Below are 16,689 nucleotides of genomic sequence, written 5' to 3'. Positions count from 1 at the left end.
TGTAATACTTAAAGGTTCAGCTCTACTAAAAAACGAGGCCGCTCCCTGTCACGATAATTTGAATATTTTCTAACGATGGAATATAAATAGATTATATTGACTTTCTTCGCACTTGAAACATCATAAATCAACTAAATACATGAAGAAAAATCTAAGTTACAGATATGATGTCACTTATGTTTTGTTTAGAATTACATAATTCACTCTGCAATTCATATTGATGACTATTTTAGAAAGTCGGTAATAGATAAAGGTACTTGGACAAATGGATAAAAATTAATAAAAACATGAATGTTTGCATGGATTTTAATTATAAGACAATTAGACAGTTATTTGATAAGATAATGAGTGGTTTCATGGTATTTTTCATTAACCACATTTAGCATACACTGAGGAAGCATAAAATATTCTTACAGTAATTAAAACACTGTCGGTCAATAGCTAGTTTATTGCTTGCTTATCGCTGGGAATATCGTTACCTTTATGTCTTAATGTTGTTTTTCGTCACTATAAAGGAAAGTTTGTCTTGGTAAATCTATGTAAATCTATTCATAACTTTTCTAAATTCTGGTCGGTTTAGATCCTCTTTTTGATATGGTGCTATATTGTACACACATGCTTACTTTCTCGGCGCCTTTACAGTGCGTAATTAATTTGCATTTTTGTACACGTTTGATTCCTGCATTTTGGCCATCATATTCATTTTAAACTTTTACTAGGCTATCATATTCATTTTTAGCTTTTACCAGGCCATCATATTCATTTTTAGATTTTAGGCCAGGCCATCATATTCATTTTCAAAATCCTCTTCACCCCAGAAAATCCAATGGTCCCCCCTTTTTTTTTTATATAGTCACATTTCCTCAACCCCACATCGCGAGTTATTATGAGGGAAATTAAGCAATCTGATTAGAAAGGAGGACGCGGTTATATACCAAGTTAAGGGGACATTAAAAACCCACAAAGTCAAGTCGAAAAGAAACTGTTACCTTAAAGGCAAAGGGACGGAAAAAGCTAAGTCAAACTATATATATCTATCTTTATTTCTCAACAAACCAAATTACAATGGTATAGAGATACACACAATAATTACATAGTGTATATGTACAGACATACAAAAATTATACGAAAGCAAGCGGGAGGTACATATCATATATTACGGTATACATATTAAACTAAATGATATCAAGTACATGAATTACCTAAATGAATATTTACAAGTCTTATAAATTTGCACAAGTTATTAAGATCAGAAAGATTTTTACTATTCATCAGTTCATTAAATTTCAATGCATTTGGTTGATTTCTATATTCTACTAAGACCAATAGAACATATAAAACTACAGGCTAGCCTTAGCAACAAGGGTGAGCAGATTCTTCTCCATGCACGTGCGGATATAATACTTCTGTAAATATCCGGTGATTCTATATACGAATAGATCTAATTTTATCAGATTTGAAGATAGGGGCTACAGGTAACGTGCATCTTGCAAAATCATCAAACTCAAAGAAAATTGTTCCGCAAATTTGAAATTAATTATTTCTTTGAGAATCGATACCTGTTATTGATTTATAGTAAGACCAAACAGAAGTAGGGTTTTGGTAGCAATTAGTTTTAATTAATCTTTTTGATTATGTAATATCTGTGATCATTAAACAATTAAAAATGTGCATCGTCCTTTCTAACTGCAACTTTCGTAAGACTGTCTGGGAATTAAAATCATATATTGTCTATTTATATTACATGTTTACATATTTCGGGGAGGATAAATTTGAAACTTAGCATTTTTTATTTGTAGAAACAGGGATATTTTATAAATCTATTTAAAAACATAAATTAGTGGGTTGGTCGACTATATAATGCAATAACTAGTTTTACTTTCTAACTGAAGGGACAAGGACAGAAATTGCATAGAAAGGTAAATTGCACATTAAGAAAATATTTCCAAACAGTTGCATGATATCATCTGACCATGTTGTTAGTAACTTTACATCTCAGCATACAGATTGAAATAAACAATTAATTTCCCCTTAGGCGACAATGATAGCCTTTTTTGAGATACAGACTTTACAAAGTTGATTTTTTTAACGAAACCTTGCTAGAATTACAGAAAAGTTATTCGGACAGTATTTTTTGGTCCCAAAAATATAGGTTCGCGTTGCTTTTCTTAACGTATTTTGTACTTATCTCCCATGCCTATCAATTTTGCATTTAAAAAAACGTGTCCTGTCCTAGCGTTGAAAAGACATCTCATTTCCGTTAGGGCTAAGGAAAATATTTTTTTTGGCCTGTGATATAATGCAGAATGCACCAGTCTCTAATAATAAAAAAATTACGGGTGCACATATCAACCAATCAGAATAAGCCATACTCTTAATTCTGAATACCATGTTTGTAACCTACAGATGTGAAGTGCTGCGCCCATACAATCTGATGGTGTATTGTAACATACAGATATGAAGTGCTATCACCCATTTTCCTATCAGATGAGAAAGCAATTATCGTTTTGTTTTGTACATTCGTTTAGATAGTAAACGGCTATGGGGGTATGATACACCCATCTCTAAATGAGACATATATACTATACATGTCTCCAGCAATCGTTATTAAAGAAAACTATGATACGTGCCAACTTTTCAAAATGCCCATGGGGGTTTTATGTGCAAGATGGCTCTTACAGTCCAACAAAACAGTAAATATGGCCTTCAAATGTATTTAAATGTTGGGGTTTTTTTTTTTAGTCTTCTTTATACTTTTATCATCATATAGCCATTGTAAAATGTATTGTTTTGTTTTAAATTATTGAAAAAATTGCTCTTTCAAAATTTTGGAGCTTTCATGGGGGAAATGCTCCGCAAATAGTGATAATTGGGGCGCACTACGTTTGCGCGCATTTGGGGATTAAAATGTTTTACGTTTGCACGCAGCTTTTGATTACATTTGCGCGCATTCAATTGGCAGGTACGACTATCACGTGTGTAATATTTGAATTGCTAACTTATTTCAAATAGATTCAAATTGTACCGTGAAGTTATCAATGGACATGTATTTTCTTGTGTTTTTTCAGAGATTAGAACCGTTACTAATGTGCAGTATGCTAAATCAGAAATGGCACATTGAAATAAAGGTTATTATCAGTAAATGTACCTGGGACACATACCTTGGTTAAACCGTTCCATCCAAACTCTATCAAAAGAGGATCCAGAATTTTAAGTTTGTCACCGAGATGGAATATGACAATTATATCATATATTCTACCGATTTTGAAGTGATTTAGATAAGAACACAATGTTGACTGAAGTGCCCCTATTTTGGACATTTTTATTTATGTCCGTTTGTTTTGTTCACATATCGTTGACCCCCTCCCCTCCCCTGGATCCGCCTATGACCTAGCTATAAAACCAGGTTTAATCAAGGATTTTGGTTTATATTACCGACCGTGCAAGGGCTGTATAGCCAGTCAAGGTCGTTAAAAACTTCCATTTGTTGTATTTTGGTTTAATTTACCATTTTCCACATAATAAAATGCATGTACCAAGTCAGGAATATGACAGTTGTTGTCCATTGGTTTGATCTGTTTGAGCTTTTGATTATGTCATTCACTTAGGGACTTTCCTTCAGATTTTACTCGGAGTTCGGTATTTTTGTTTTTTTTACTTTTTTCTATTCTATTATAAAGCAGAAAATGTTTCTTGTTTAAAAAATTTTAAATTCCAAAATTTTCCCAGAATGCAGCTTTGGGTTATAAACATTTACTTTTAAATAACACTTTCAGAACTATGATAATATTTTTTTAAGACATCCAATTTATCTAAGAAACAACCAAATGTTTAGTGACACTTGATGGAGAATTTGAAAATGACACACAAGTGAAAAAGATTCAGATGAAATTGACCGTCTCTTTTTATTAAGGTAAAGAAATATGGTCATCACTGGATTCTCATGTCTCTGGAAGGTACTCTGTTGCAAGAAAAATGTGTGCCCCCTATTAGGCATACAATCATTTTCCTAGGGCAGTATAAGTATGTTGTGATTCATTTGAATAAAATATCTATTGTATCAATTGTTTTGTTCTCTTCCCAGTGAGAATATGCATGAAATACTTGCCAGTGTTCATTTCAAACAAGCAACAATCAATCTGTTTTAGTGTATATGTTAAGGAGATTAACGAACAAACATCAATAATAAAGCAACTCTGCAAACAACCAGGTATAAGAAGGACATCTTAATGTTAAAACAATGTCAACAAGAGGTTATAAATGGGTACCACACAGAACAGCATTAATCCATAACTAAAATTTTATCCCATTTAAAATAGATAAAAGTTATGATGGGACGAATGATGAAAAAGTTAATGCTCAATGGATGATAATTGTATAGAAAGAAGGGAACTTGATGATAAATAAAAGTACCGGTAATTCCTATTATCCTACAGTAGTAGGAAACTATAAATCTGTATCACTAGGGGTCTTCACAATGTTGAGAATTTAAAACAAAGACTGCCAAATTCCTTTAATAAAAATAAATGCTTGAGAATAAGACAACCAATCATTAGGTATCTTACTAGAGTCATGCACATAGACGCGGGACCAGGTTTTCCTAGTTGTTAGTACCCAATTCTCTTTTTTATCAGTTGATTTCAAAATTTGAAGGTTGTTCTGTGACACATGGATGTTAACTTTTTGTAATTTGGTCTCTGGTGGAGATTTTTCTCATTGGCAATCATACCACATCTTTTTATTTTCATATGAATCATTTATATTAACAAGGTCTAACATTATCAAACATTCATGTTTTAACCTTGCACTAACATTATTTCCCAACTATTCTATAAATAAACAGAAAAGATATTATAGCATGTACTGATATTTTTTTAATATTGCTTTCAATCTATCTAAAATATGGCTTTTTTTTAACGAAAGATCTTGTTATAAATTCTCAGATAATGCTAATAAGAACTTAGTTTGTTCCTGTCCCAAGTCAGGAGTGTTACGTATTTCTTTTTCGTTCATTATTTTGTATAGAAATAAGGCGGTTAGTTTTCTCTTTTGAATTGTTTTACATTTGTCGTTTCAGGGTCTTTTATAACTGACTATGCAGTATGCACTGTGTTCTTTGTAGAAAGCATCACAGTGACCTATAGTTGTTAATTTCTGATCGATGTCATTGCTCTCTTGTTGAGAGTTATCTCATTTGCAATCATACCATATCTTTCTTTTTTTATTTATGTTACTGAAAGAAAATACCTTTAAAAGATCATTTACAATCTTGTCCAAAATATAATGATATATATGAATTGTAACAGAAAAAGTATGTCACAAGTGGGTCTCATTGGGGTCTAAGCGTGTCGCGGGATTGCCTATTTTTTGTAAGCGTGACACATGAAAGTCAAATTATTGTGTCGGGAAAACGGGAAATGAGGGCTAGCGGGACCCGGGAAATGATAAAAAAAATGAGAATTGCTTACATACATAGTGTAAGCGGGATACAGGAATCTGACAAAACAGTAAGCGGGATCCGGGATCGGAACCCCCCAATGAGACCCCCTCACAAGATAGACACAAAACAAAATATGTTTACCAATATTTATTTAATATTTCATTCAATATTTTCTCTCTATCACAATATTATGATGCAAAAATTATTAATATTTTTAAAATGACATTAGATTGTATGCTCCACATAAATACATTTTGCAAAGAAATAAGTTTTTTATACATATGTATAAATGTACATAACATATTTATATATGTGTCAACTTTTCAAAACCTCCAAATGAGACATCACAATCACTTGTGTGATATTTGCCATTTCTTTTTTTTCTTCTTCAATAATCTTCAATCTGACTTTTTGAAATTTGGTTAATGAATTAACAAATATAATCGTTAATTAACATATATATTAACAAATCTAATCTTTTAATTAATAATATGCTACAATATCATTACATGTAGCAATGAGACACTCTATATTGCTTAATCCTTGCTGACAATAATATGTCAATGTTTTAAGGTAGAAAAAAATATACTTATAATGAAGTTATATTCAAAGAGTGTGAAACTGGGAGATTAATTCTTAAATAAAGGGTTATCTCCCCTTTTTTGAGACCTTTCTTAAAAAAAATCATTAAAAAACAAAACAAACTGATAATCTAATAACTAAGTCAAACGTCCACCTAATTTCTGATCAAACTCTGTAAGATTTGCTTGGTTTTCCATTTAATTATTTAATATAGTTCTGGTCTGAAAATAACCATCTGTATATACTAAAATTATCTATGTTTAACAAAATTCAAACTTTGTAATAATTCAAAATTTCCAATATATATTTTTAAACATTTGACTCTTTAAATTGAATCATTTGATTAGTGTAGATATACAATAGGAATAAAAACAATCTCAAATGATGTACTAAATTTCTAGTTATTGTGACCAAAACTACCTATAACCAAAACTTTAACTTAATACTGGACAGACGGTCAGATGAAGATATAGACCAGTAAACATAGTGCCATTTACAATTGTAGGCAGGGAATACAAAAAAAAAATATCACCGACACTGATGTCTCCCCTTTTCACTACATATTCTTCAAACTCACTTTTGCCAAAAAATCTATTTATCACAGTAATTTTCCTTTCAACAGCTTACATGTCAAATTCTGTAATATGTTAAAATAGATGTGCACTCCAGTAGACTGACAACTTGCAAATTATAATGTTAACACAAAGATATTTTTCCTTTGTGTAACCTTATCACAAATTTTAACTATCTTTAACCACTGCTGACCACAGAACAAGAAAGTTGACAAAGGGCTTTTGCATTTGAAACAAAGTCCATTTTAAGTCCTTTTTATTTCTATTTTTTTTTTATCTATCATCTTATCATACTAGAAGCAGATCCAGGATTTTTAAAAAAGGCACCAAGGGAGGGGGGTGTGGTATGTGTCAATGAGACAGTAACCCGATAATAAAAAAAATGCATTGGTAATTACAGTATACTCTGTATATATATACTTTTTTGCTGTACAATTGCATATATATTTTTAACAATTTTATACTTGATACCAATATCATGAACTGCAAGAATATCAATTGTTAATTTCTGCTGATATCATAAGAAGAAGTTACAAAAGTGCTGATGTCATTGCTAAGTAGACTTCGAACAGATACATATATCATTGTCAATAAGTCTATAAAAATCATCATCAAACTAATATATATCATCTCCAGGATTAGAAACTACAAAATTTTATTTGTAAGACCTTTTATACTATTTTTAAGTACATGAAATTTATTTGTCATTGGCAACTTGGCTGTCTGAATAAACCAGAAATGGAAGCGTATCTTAGTATACAATTGATGCATCACAAAATTACATAATTCTGCATATTATATAACGTACAGAGTCTTTAATGATGTAGAATGTCTTTTCAATTACCTCATGTACTTGAAAGAAAATAATGTAGATGTAGAATAATATCTTCACAATTGGCAATTATCTTAGACCTTGTGAATTCTTGGTATGATAACCGACAATAAACAAGTAGAGAAGTTTTGGAATATCAAAATCTTGTAACTATTTTATTAGTGAATGGCCATTATATAAATTTTCGCACATTTTGATAAGCATTTTATCAAAAGTTTCTATTTTCAATTTGAGCAATTTGATTAAAAATATCACTGTGCACTATTAGAAATAAGAACCAGTAGCTTGAATTGCACATGTTACCATAGATTTATTACCAATGTTTATTGAAGCAGCTACAACTATTTAAGAAGCTCTCAATGAAATAAAAATTCATCAGATCTGTTCCATTGAATTTGGACTTGGAACATTAATTTCAAATTTAAAACATCAACTAATATGCAAACTGCTACAAAAACAAAATTTCCTCTCCTGCAAACGAAGTTTTACAATATTGAGGTGGAACGAGGTTCAATTTAAGAGGAATAATTTTTTTCTTTAGACTTGTAAGTATATATCCCTGCAAGCCATTTGAAGTATCCATTATATTTGTTAGTCCTGAAAATATTATTGAAGAAAAGTTCAATATAAGTAAACCAAACTTACATTTCTAAGAAATAAGAAACATATATTGTAAGGTCTGACACTTGGACCAGTCAAAAAGCTTCTTTTTTTTTTAAATAAGTGTGGACACAGACTTGTGTTGTCTGATTGGTGACTATTATAATGACTGGTTTATACATAAACATTCAACTGAAATCATAGTCAAATATCATAAAATTATGAGATTTATGTTAAGATTATTATTGGTCAAGTTATGATTTTTCTCATTATTTATACTCAAAAGCAAAATTAGCACTTATAGATGGGGAAAGATAATTTACAATTAAAACAATATTAATGTATAACAATATTGTCAACAATTAAAACATGAGTAATGTCCCTTTTGTTATAGCACAAATGTTGTATGTATCACAAGATTTGATTGGATGAGTGTTAATCAGGATGAGATCTCTATCACATGATCAGTCACATGGTCATCAATGGTGATAAGGTAATTAACTATTTGAGGTCCTCCTATACACAACTTTTGGCCTTGTAGAAATTATTCTGAAAAAATAAAAAACAAACGTAAAATATCTATCTTTTGTTTTTGTAAGCAGTATTTGAATTTATTAAATGACACATAAATTGCTCATGTTCAAGTAATGCATACCGGTAATCAAAAAATTTGCTTAATATGAAGTATTGAATAACTTGCTCACTTCAAATTATTCTTACACCATCTCATCCAACCATGCAAGCAAATGCAGGCAGTTTGAATAAATTGATAATTCCAACAATATTGGAAAAATATTTTGAAGAATGATTTGATAAAAAAAAACAGAATTTCGCAATTAATTAACTTTGGCATATACATGAAAAAAGATCTAAAAATTCAATATTTTAGACTTTTTCAGCAATTTATCATATATTCCAAAGTAAAACCTCAAACAATGGTCTTTTCTTTTTCATAACATTGGTATTTTTATTCAAGTTTTATTCAGTATTTCAGTGTTCAAATTTTTATCCAATAAATGTTATTTATTTTCAGAAGCAATTCTTTTAGTATCTGAGGATAATAAATCTACTACATAATCTTTGGGCTTAATGGTGCATGCATCTTTTCAACAAATCCATTCTCATTATACCTGATGCATTTAACCTTTAACCTTTAACCTTTAACCTTTATGTATGCTTCTTCAAAATAACATTGATCAACAAGACAGCATGCACAAATAAACATGTAAACATGCAAAATAACAAACTAACATATTTTCAAGAAATAAAATGTCAAAAGTTAAAAAATGAAAATAATAAATACATTTATGAACAAATGAATTAAAATTAATTATTTAACAAAAACCAAAAAACTAATAAAAATTTGATCAACTAATATAAGTTTTCTAGAACAGTCAGAAGTGTGCAAATATCTGCAAAGATATTAATAACTGGATCATATTCCTAAATGAGGCTGAAATATTTTAATGTAATTCAGTACATGCTTATTACTACAAATTTTCCAAGAACATCACCTATTCTACAATAAAAATAATAATATAACTCAATACTGCTGTTATAGCTATGAACCATTTATATAAATACAATTTGAAGGCCAGTTTATCAGAATCATCTGTCAAGCACATAGTAATTGAAAATGAATGCAGTCTTCCACTAGAATTTTCTAATGGCAATACAGATAAACCTTAATTCAAAAATAGCTGGTCTTTCTTTATAACATATCAACTGCTTCTATGGTATAATTAACATTCTCTAGGGTTATAAAATAGCAAACAAAAACATTTTATTGACCCATCATTATTTTGTAAATCATCCAGATAACAAAAACAATTTATGTACATAATATTTTGTAATACATCGTAATAAGTTTTAAAATGTTTTAAGGTGACAAATAAAAGCTGATTGGATAATATGAACCATGAGATGAGCCAGATTTGGAGTGGGGCAAAATAGTAAACATCTCCAGCAATGAATGCATCATCATCCATGTGAATTAGAACTCAATCAAAATATCCACTAAAACCGGATACAACTAACCATTTTCATTAACTAAATATTTGTACGTAGACAAGATGAGACATTACATCTAAATTGAAATAAAAAGATGAGGTATAATATCCAATGAAACAAATCTCCTCCCAAATCCCTTTGTAAAAAATAAACCATTATAGGTCAAAGTACGACTTCAAGTGGGTCTCATTGGGGTCTAAGCGTGACGCGGGATTGCCGATTTTTTGTAAGCGTGACACGTGAAAGTCAAATTTTTGTGGCGTGAAAACGGGAAAGGAGGTCTTGCAGGACCCGGGAAATGACAAAAAAATGAGAATTGCTTACGTACATAGTGTAAGCGGGATACGGGAATCTGACAAAACAGTAAGCGGGATCCGGGATCGAAACCCCCCAATGAGACCCCCCTTCAACACGAAGCCTTGGCTCACACCGAACATCAAGCTATAAAGGGACCCAAATGACTGGTGTAAAACAATTCAAACAGAAAAACCAATGGTCTTATCTATATAAAGTATGAGAAACACTTATAAACCACATCTACAAACGACATCTTCTGAACAACAGGGGTCTGACTTAGGACAGGTGCAAACAAATTCAGGTTTGAACTTTTTAAGAGGTGACAATCCAATATATACCATACATTGATATTGGATGTTCTTAACATACTTTGTTGATTAGTATATTTATTATTCTCTAATTTTACATGTATCTATAAATATTAGGTAATATTATTATATATATCAAAATCCTCTAATGTGCAAGAATAAGCAATCCGAAGGCAAAGTCTGTAATAGAGAATGTTATCATACAAGTCTGTTCAATAACAGAATGTGGATTTGTCTCCCTTTAATACAACATAATGTGGATTTGTCTCCCTTTAATACAACATAATCTGGATTTGTCTCCCTTTAATATAACAGAATGTGGATTTGTCTCCCTTTTATATTTCATTTTAATTTATCTTTTTTGCTTCATGCATACCACATATTCATTAAATTTGTCAGTAGTTTAACAAATTGATGGAGAAAACAATAATCAACTATGCAAAATTACTGATCATTGAGAAGTACCTTTAAAACTCTATCAATCATTGATATATTATTGCACAATATTATTTATGCAAATGACCCGAAGAAGTTTCAACCCCATTCTAATAAGCCTTGTGTTATTAAGTAAAAAATATCCTTAAATTTGACAAATACAAAAAAAAATAAGGTTAAGTGATTTTGACATAAATATTTGACCCACAAAATACCTTCAGCATAGAAGAAAAAGGAATTGATGTTAAAAGTAAAGGAAATTGCAATGAAATGTGGATTTTTATGTTAACAAAGCTATGATACTGTTTATTAAATTTCTAGCAGTATTTTTCTGTTTCATTTTTCTGTAAAGATTTCAAGAAAAGCAAGCTAGAATAAACAGTTTCTGCAAAGCAATGACTATTGGTAGCTTGACTATTACCATACGCTTGTTCCATAACCAGATATCCCTAGAAGTCTTTCTAATTTTCTGAAACAAATAGGCAAGAAATCATTTAGAATGTTTATATAGATCTTTTTTTACTTCTTTTTTATCCAAGTTCTTCTCCAAATAACCTGGCTCTTGTACAAGAATCTTTAACATAAAAGGTTTCATGACACACACCAGCTTCTAGACGAATATCATCTGTTATTTCCCATTTTCCTCACATGCAGTATATTTGTTTAGGTGTAATACCACCAAATCATGGTACGTCACATCCATTGCATACGAAAGTAGGCCTAAAAAAATATTCCCTTGAATTTGACAGTTGTAGAAAATTAACCCTGCATTTATATGCACTTAAATTTTTCTGAGTCGTAAATATGTATGTTGGGTGTCTGAAAGCATCATTCTTTTTTTATTTGATGGTCTTATAAAATATTTTGGAACGTTAAGGTTACATAGTTACCAAAGCAGGTAACCAGTAAATAACAGTGTAAAATTGGGTTGTCTACCCTCGGCGGTGGTTACTTTCTTATATGCAATAAAATGTAGTGTGAAATGTTCACTGTATCACTGGAAAGGATTGAACTTTACACATGCAAAGTATTTCTTTGGTTGAAATAAAGGTAAATACTGTACGATTTTTTTAAAAGTGCCAATTTAACAAAGACTAATAGGGAAAAATCAATGGTGGTATTACACCATACTGGGATACTGTACATGACTATATTCTACCACTCCATAAGTCAAGATACAATACTTCTCAACCATAACACCCATTTATCTTTAAATTTAACAAATATCAGACAACCATTATGAATATCTAAAATTCATGGATTGACAATGGAGAAATAAGGTATTATATGAGAAATCTGTTTCTCTAATTGTTAATTTTTTATAAACAAGATTCGACTGTGTGAAGTCATTAGGCATGGTCACCTTTGTGTGATGTTGCAATAGGTTCACACTAATCTGTAAATAAAAGTCTATATATTAAGTCAACCACAGTATAGACTTCCATTTTCTCGTTTATAGTGTGATCTTTACTATTTATAATGAGTATCAAATCATAATTTCATATACATGATATAGTCACCACCTGAAATCTTAAAAAAAATAATGAGGGAATGGCTATTCTGACAAGGATAAAGAGAGAGTGTCTATATCTTCTAAGAATAAAGAGGGGAAAAGAACAAGAGTATAAACAGTATTAGTAAAGAAAGAAAATATATGATAAAGTGTAAAAAGTGAGCAAAACTAAAACTGTTCTTCAGAGATATGAAAATTAGCATGACTAAAAACAGATATAAATATTATAATTTCTTCATGGACTCAGTGAACCCTGTCCTGAATCTGTATTTTTATATCTGATATGGTATCAGCTATTTACCAGCTATTTTATCCATTCATTGCATTCAAGAAAAATATGACTTATTTTAAAGAAACTGTGGATATGACCTAAGTATATATGTCTCATTGTATCATTAGTATATGCTATTCCTGATGTTCACAAGATATATGGTTATATGCTCAGATAGCTTGTTCAAGAAACCAATTAAATTGCATGATAAGCTAGGATATGTCACTCCAGTTTAAAATAACAATGTCTTGCCTTCATAGCTATAATTAACATGTCATCAGAATAAATGGAATATACATGTATATGTCTAAATTGGACAAATATTTGAGTCATCACTTGAATACAAACATGGCAACAGTAACCTCAATCTTAAGGGGGCTCCTGGGTATAAATCATTTTTTTTTTTTCTAATATAGGATTTCGTTATATTTTTTTATAAATGAACTTTATCCTATACTTAATAGAAAAATGAAATAAAAAAATGGAGTCACCGTTCATTTAACTCACAATCATCCTCCGGAAGAAGCATACATTTTTGTTAATCTCCTTTTTTTCTGTTGAACTAATAGGCGAAATTGAGGTAATATCGAAATAAAAAATTAACCTAATGACAGAAATCGCTTAAATTTTACAATTATTTAGTTTATGTATATCTTATTTGAAAACAATAATAAAACATATAGGTCACCAATGAGTTAAAAAAGATATTTAAAATTTAATGCCAAAAAATGGAATTTTTGCACCAAAGGGAGATAATTTGGAGCTTTTTCAATGATATAAAACATTTTAAAAGTCTTCTGGGGCAGAACTGAATCGATTATTTTGGTTGATTTTTGTACCAAATCATAAAATAATAACTAATAGTGTAATAAATAAAATTTGTAATAAAAAAATAAAGGTTTAATTTTTTCCTGAAATTTTTGTACCCACGAGCCTCCTTAACAACATTGAGAGGCAGTTACCAAATTGACAATCAAGGGAACCATACTAGGTTAGAGCTAAGAATACTGTTGGAAATATGATTATAATACAGTGGAGTACAAAGATTAAAAAAAAAAGTTTTAGACATGAAAATGAAAATAGACAGATTTGCACCACTACATTCTCTTGTTGTTTTTTTTTCAACTTCGCTTTGAACTTCTTAAAACTTTTCTGAAGCAAACACCGACCACTTGTTGCACTTTTTTATGCATAATTTCCAAAGTACTGTGAGATTATTTATTTGCGTGGATACCAATTTTTCATGGATATTTAATTTCATGAACGTTGTGCATTTAGTCTGCATATGAGCCTATGAAAATATGCATTTTCTTGAAAATTTTGATCATGGTTTATGTTTTCCACTAATAAATACACAAAAATTGGTATTCCACATACAATAATGACTCTACAGTAAAATGTAATTACGACTGGTACTTTTCTCAGTAACAATGAACTGTAAGGTGAGTTTCTGATACGTCTTTTTAACTTGACTTACTCTCTTTGCTACGTTTTTTCTTCTGTGCACGAATCTCTTCAATTTCAAAGTACTGATTCTTCTCTTGTTTTGCTACTCTTTGGTACATTAGCATTTTTTCATCTAGTTATTAAATTAAATTTTTCTGTCATATTTAAGTTTTCAATTTTGAACGTAATTTTCAGTATTTCAAAAGTTTTCAAATATCTTTAATTTACAATTCAAAATGAAATATGCATTTGTTTTGAAATATTAATTATAAAATTGAATTTTGAATTACTTTAGCCTAATTTTTTTTAAATCTCTGCAAATAATTTTACATTAAAAACAGCTTATCTTTCATCTACGAGATATTTTTTTCAAATTCAAAAAGAACATTAAATAAAAAACAAATAAACACATTTTTTCTTATCATGACTGTAGCTTAGCTTAGCTGGTCAAATCTATTCAGATAATATTATCATGCTATTTAAATAATTTTCCCCTAAGCTGTTGAAATAAATTGCTTCAAAGTAAATGACACCTTAGGCAAAATGTGTTAACTGACACCTGACCTAACCTACCCTCCCCCTTTTTACCCTATTCCTTTTTCTTTCAACCATTTTCAATAAAGCACTATTAAAAACAATGTCTTCACTGCAGAATCCAGAGTTAATAGAAAATGAAGGAAGAAGGTGTCCATAGGACACCAATACTCCCGCTTGAATATATATACTGCTATTTCAGCAATTTATCAATATATGAAGGGGCATAACTCAAGAACAGTGAACATGGTGATGCCATTGGGGGTAATAAGCATTGTGTATAAGTTTCATAATATTTGGTTGAGTCAAACTAAAGATAGATTAGGGAAATGTCAAATTTAGTAATTTATAAAGGGACATAGCCCAATTTCAAAATTGTTCTATGTTTGGTAATTAAAAGCATTGTGTATAAGTTTCAGAAAACCAAAGTTAGAGAACAGAAACTAATTTTGGTATGTACTGGTAGACTTACAAACAGATAAGACAGATGAGGGTAAAACTTAATGCTGGATTGGGGGCATAAAAAATTCCCTTACTTTTTTACCATAATTTTTAAGCATCAAGTGACTGTAAACATATATTTTTATTTTTGGCAAAATTTTCCTGAAAAAACCCTGAAGCAATTTATATATAAATAGTTTGAGCTGATGATACAACCAACACTAATTTGATAGAATAAGATGCTAATGAATGACCATTCCATCAAATGATAACGAATATTTACTATATTTACAATTGCATAGTGATACTGGTTAAGAAGATTCGTGTGCATCAAAGAGGCCATGACAGCATTCAATTCACCATTGCAAGAATTTTGTAATAAAGAATTAAAGTCAGCCCGTCTAGCCTTGAATTTCAATTAAAGTCGTTTTTTTACAAACGAAACAAAACATGTGTTCACCAATTCAATTCAATTCTATGAATATCAATGTTTTTGGAATATCAGTTATTAAATTCAAATTGGTAAGTACGATTCAAAGAAAAACTTTCAGTTTCATCCATTTACAAGTCAATTCAACAACACATGTTTTATTTTGTTGCAAAATAATGCAAAAGTATAGAATATTTAAGATAAAGATTATAATTTGTTCAATGTATAAAAGACAAGTGTAAGAGACCATATTGAACCTTGTGTACCTTGTGAAATAAAAGCTTCAGATGTATAGATCTGGCAGTCACTAGCAAAAGCCACCTGAGAACATATCTGGACAGTTTGATTTGAATGTCTACAGTGAGTTATATGTTTGTCATGATGAATCACAGTGATAATGGCAGTTGTAGATTCAGGCTTTGGTCACCCAGCATCCACCCCCCCCCCCCCCCCAAAAAAAAAAAAAAAAAAAAAAAAAAAAAAAAAAAAAAATTACCAACAAATTTGTGTTGCAATAGTTCCCTCTTGTTCTTTATCCTCAGAAGCCCCCTTTCATTTCCACTGAACTTGATATATAGATTCCTACACTGCACAACAAGTGTATTACGATATTTCTCCACTCTAGACAGTTAAATTTTATTATTTAAAGCGCGAGGCTTGCCGAGCTCTTTAAATAACTAAAATTTAACTGTGGAGAGTGGAGAAATATCGTAATACACCAGTTATAGTGTAGGAATCTGTTTCTCTAATGATTTTTATCCTTCTTTTTCAAAGATTTTCAGAAATTTGTGTTCTTTATATGGGACGTCATCAGGCACGGTCGCCTTTTTTCATGACGTCACAATAGAAAAATTCAGAAGAAAACAAAACATTTAGACGTCATAATCAAATTTCGACCAATCATTTGCCGAGAACAGATTTTTCACTAGTGAGGAGAAATATTTTTCTCACACCGGTCAGGAAATGTGAAAATAGCAC

The 16,689-nt window shown here is 30.4% G+C and overlaps 1 protein-coding gene across 37 annotated transcripts in view; it reads right to left on the bottom strand.

The window, feature by feature from the left end:
* Positions 1-5,572: 5,572 nt before the first annotated feature.
* LOC139523818 (1-phosphatidylinositol 4,5-bisphosphate phosphodiesterase gamma-1-like) overlaps positions 5,573-16,689 on the bottom strand; it is an 84,219-nt gene continuing 73,102 nt past the window's right edge. For 11 of the 37 annotated variants that reach the window (XM_071318126.1, XM_071318129.1, XM_071318137.1 and 8 more), the window contains 2 exons: positions 11,498-11,545; positions 5,573-8,575 (listed from right to left, as the gene is read on the bottom strand). In XM_071318126.1, coding sequence (XP_071174227.1) covers positions 11,538-11,545 — 8 coding nt within the window. In that variant the 3' untranslated portion in view covers positions 5,573-8,575; positions 11,498-11,537. Of the gene's footprint in view, positions 8,576-11,497; positions 11,546-14,337; positions 14,440-15,420; positions 16,273-16,689 lie in introns of those variants that run through there. The other 26 variants (XM_071318116.1, XM_071318128.1, XM_071318127.1 and 23 more) reach the window with 6 other exon arrangements.

Source organism: Mytilus edulis, chromosome 5 (assembly GCF_963676685.1).
Source record: "Mytilus edulis chromosome 5, xbMytEdul2.2, whole genome shotgun sequence".
Taxonomy (NCBI): domain Eukaryota; kingdom Metazoa; phylum Mollusca; class Bivalvia; order Mytilida; family Mytilidae; genus Mytilus; species Mytilus edulis.
The sequence above is the reverse complement of the archived record's forward strand: the minus strand, read 5'-3'. Positions and strand labels throughout refer to the sequence as shown.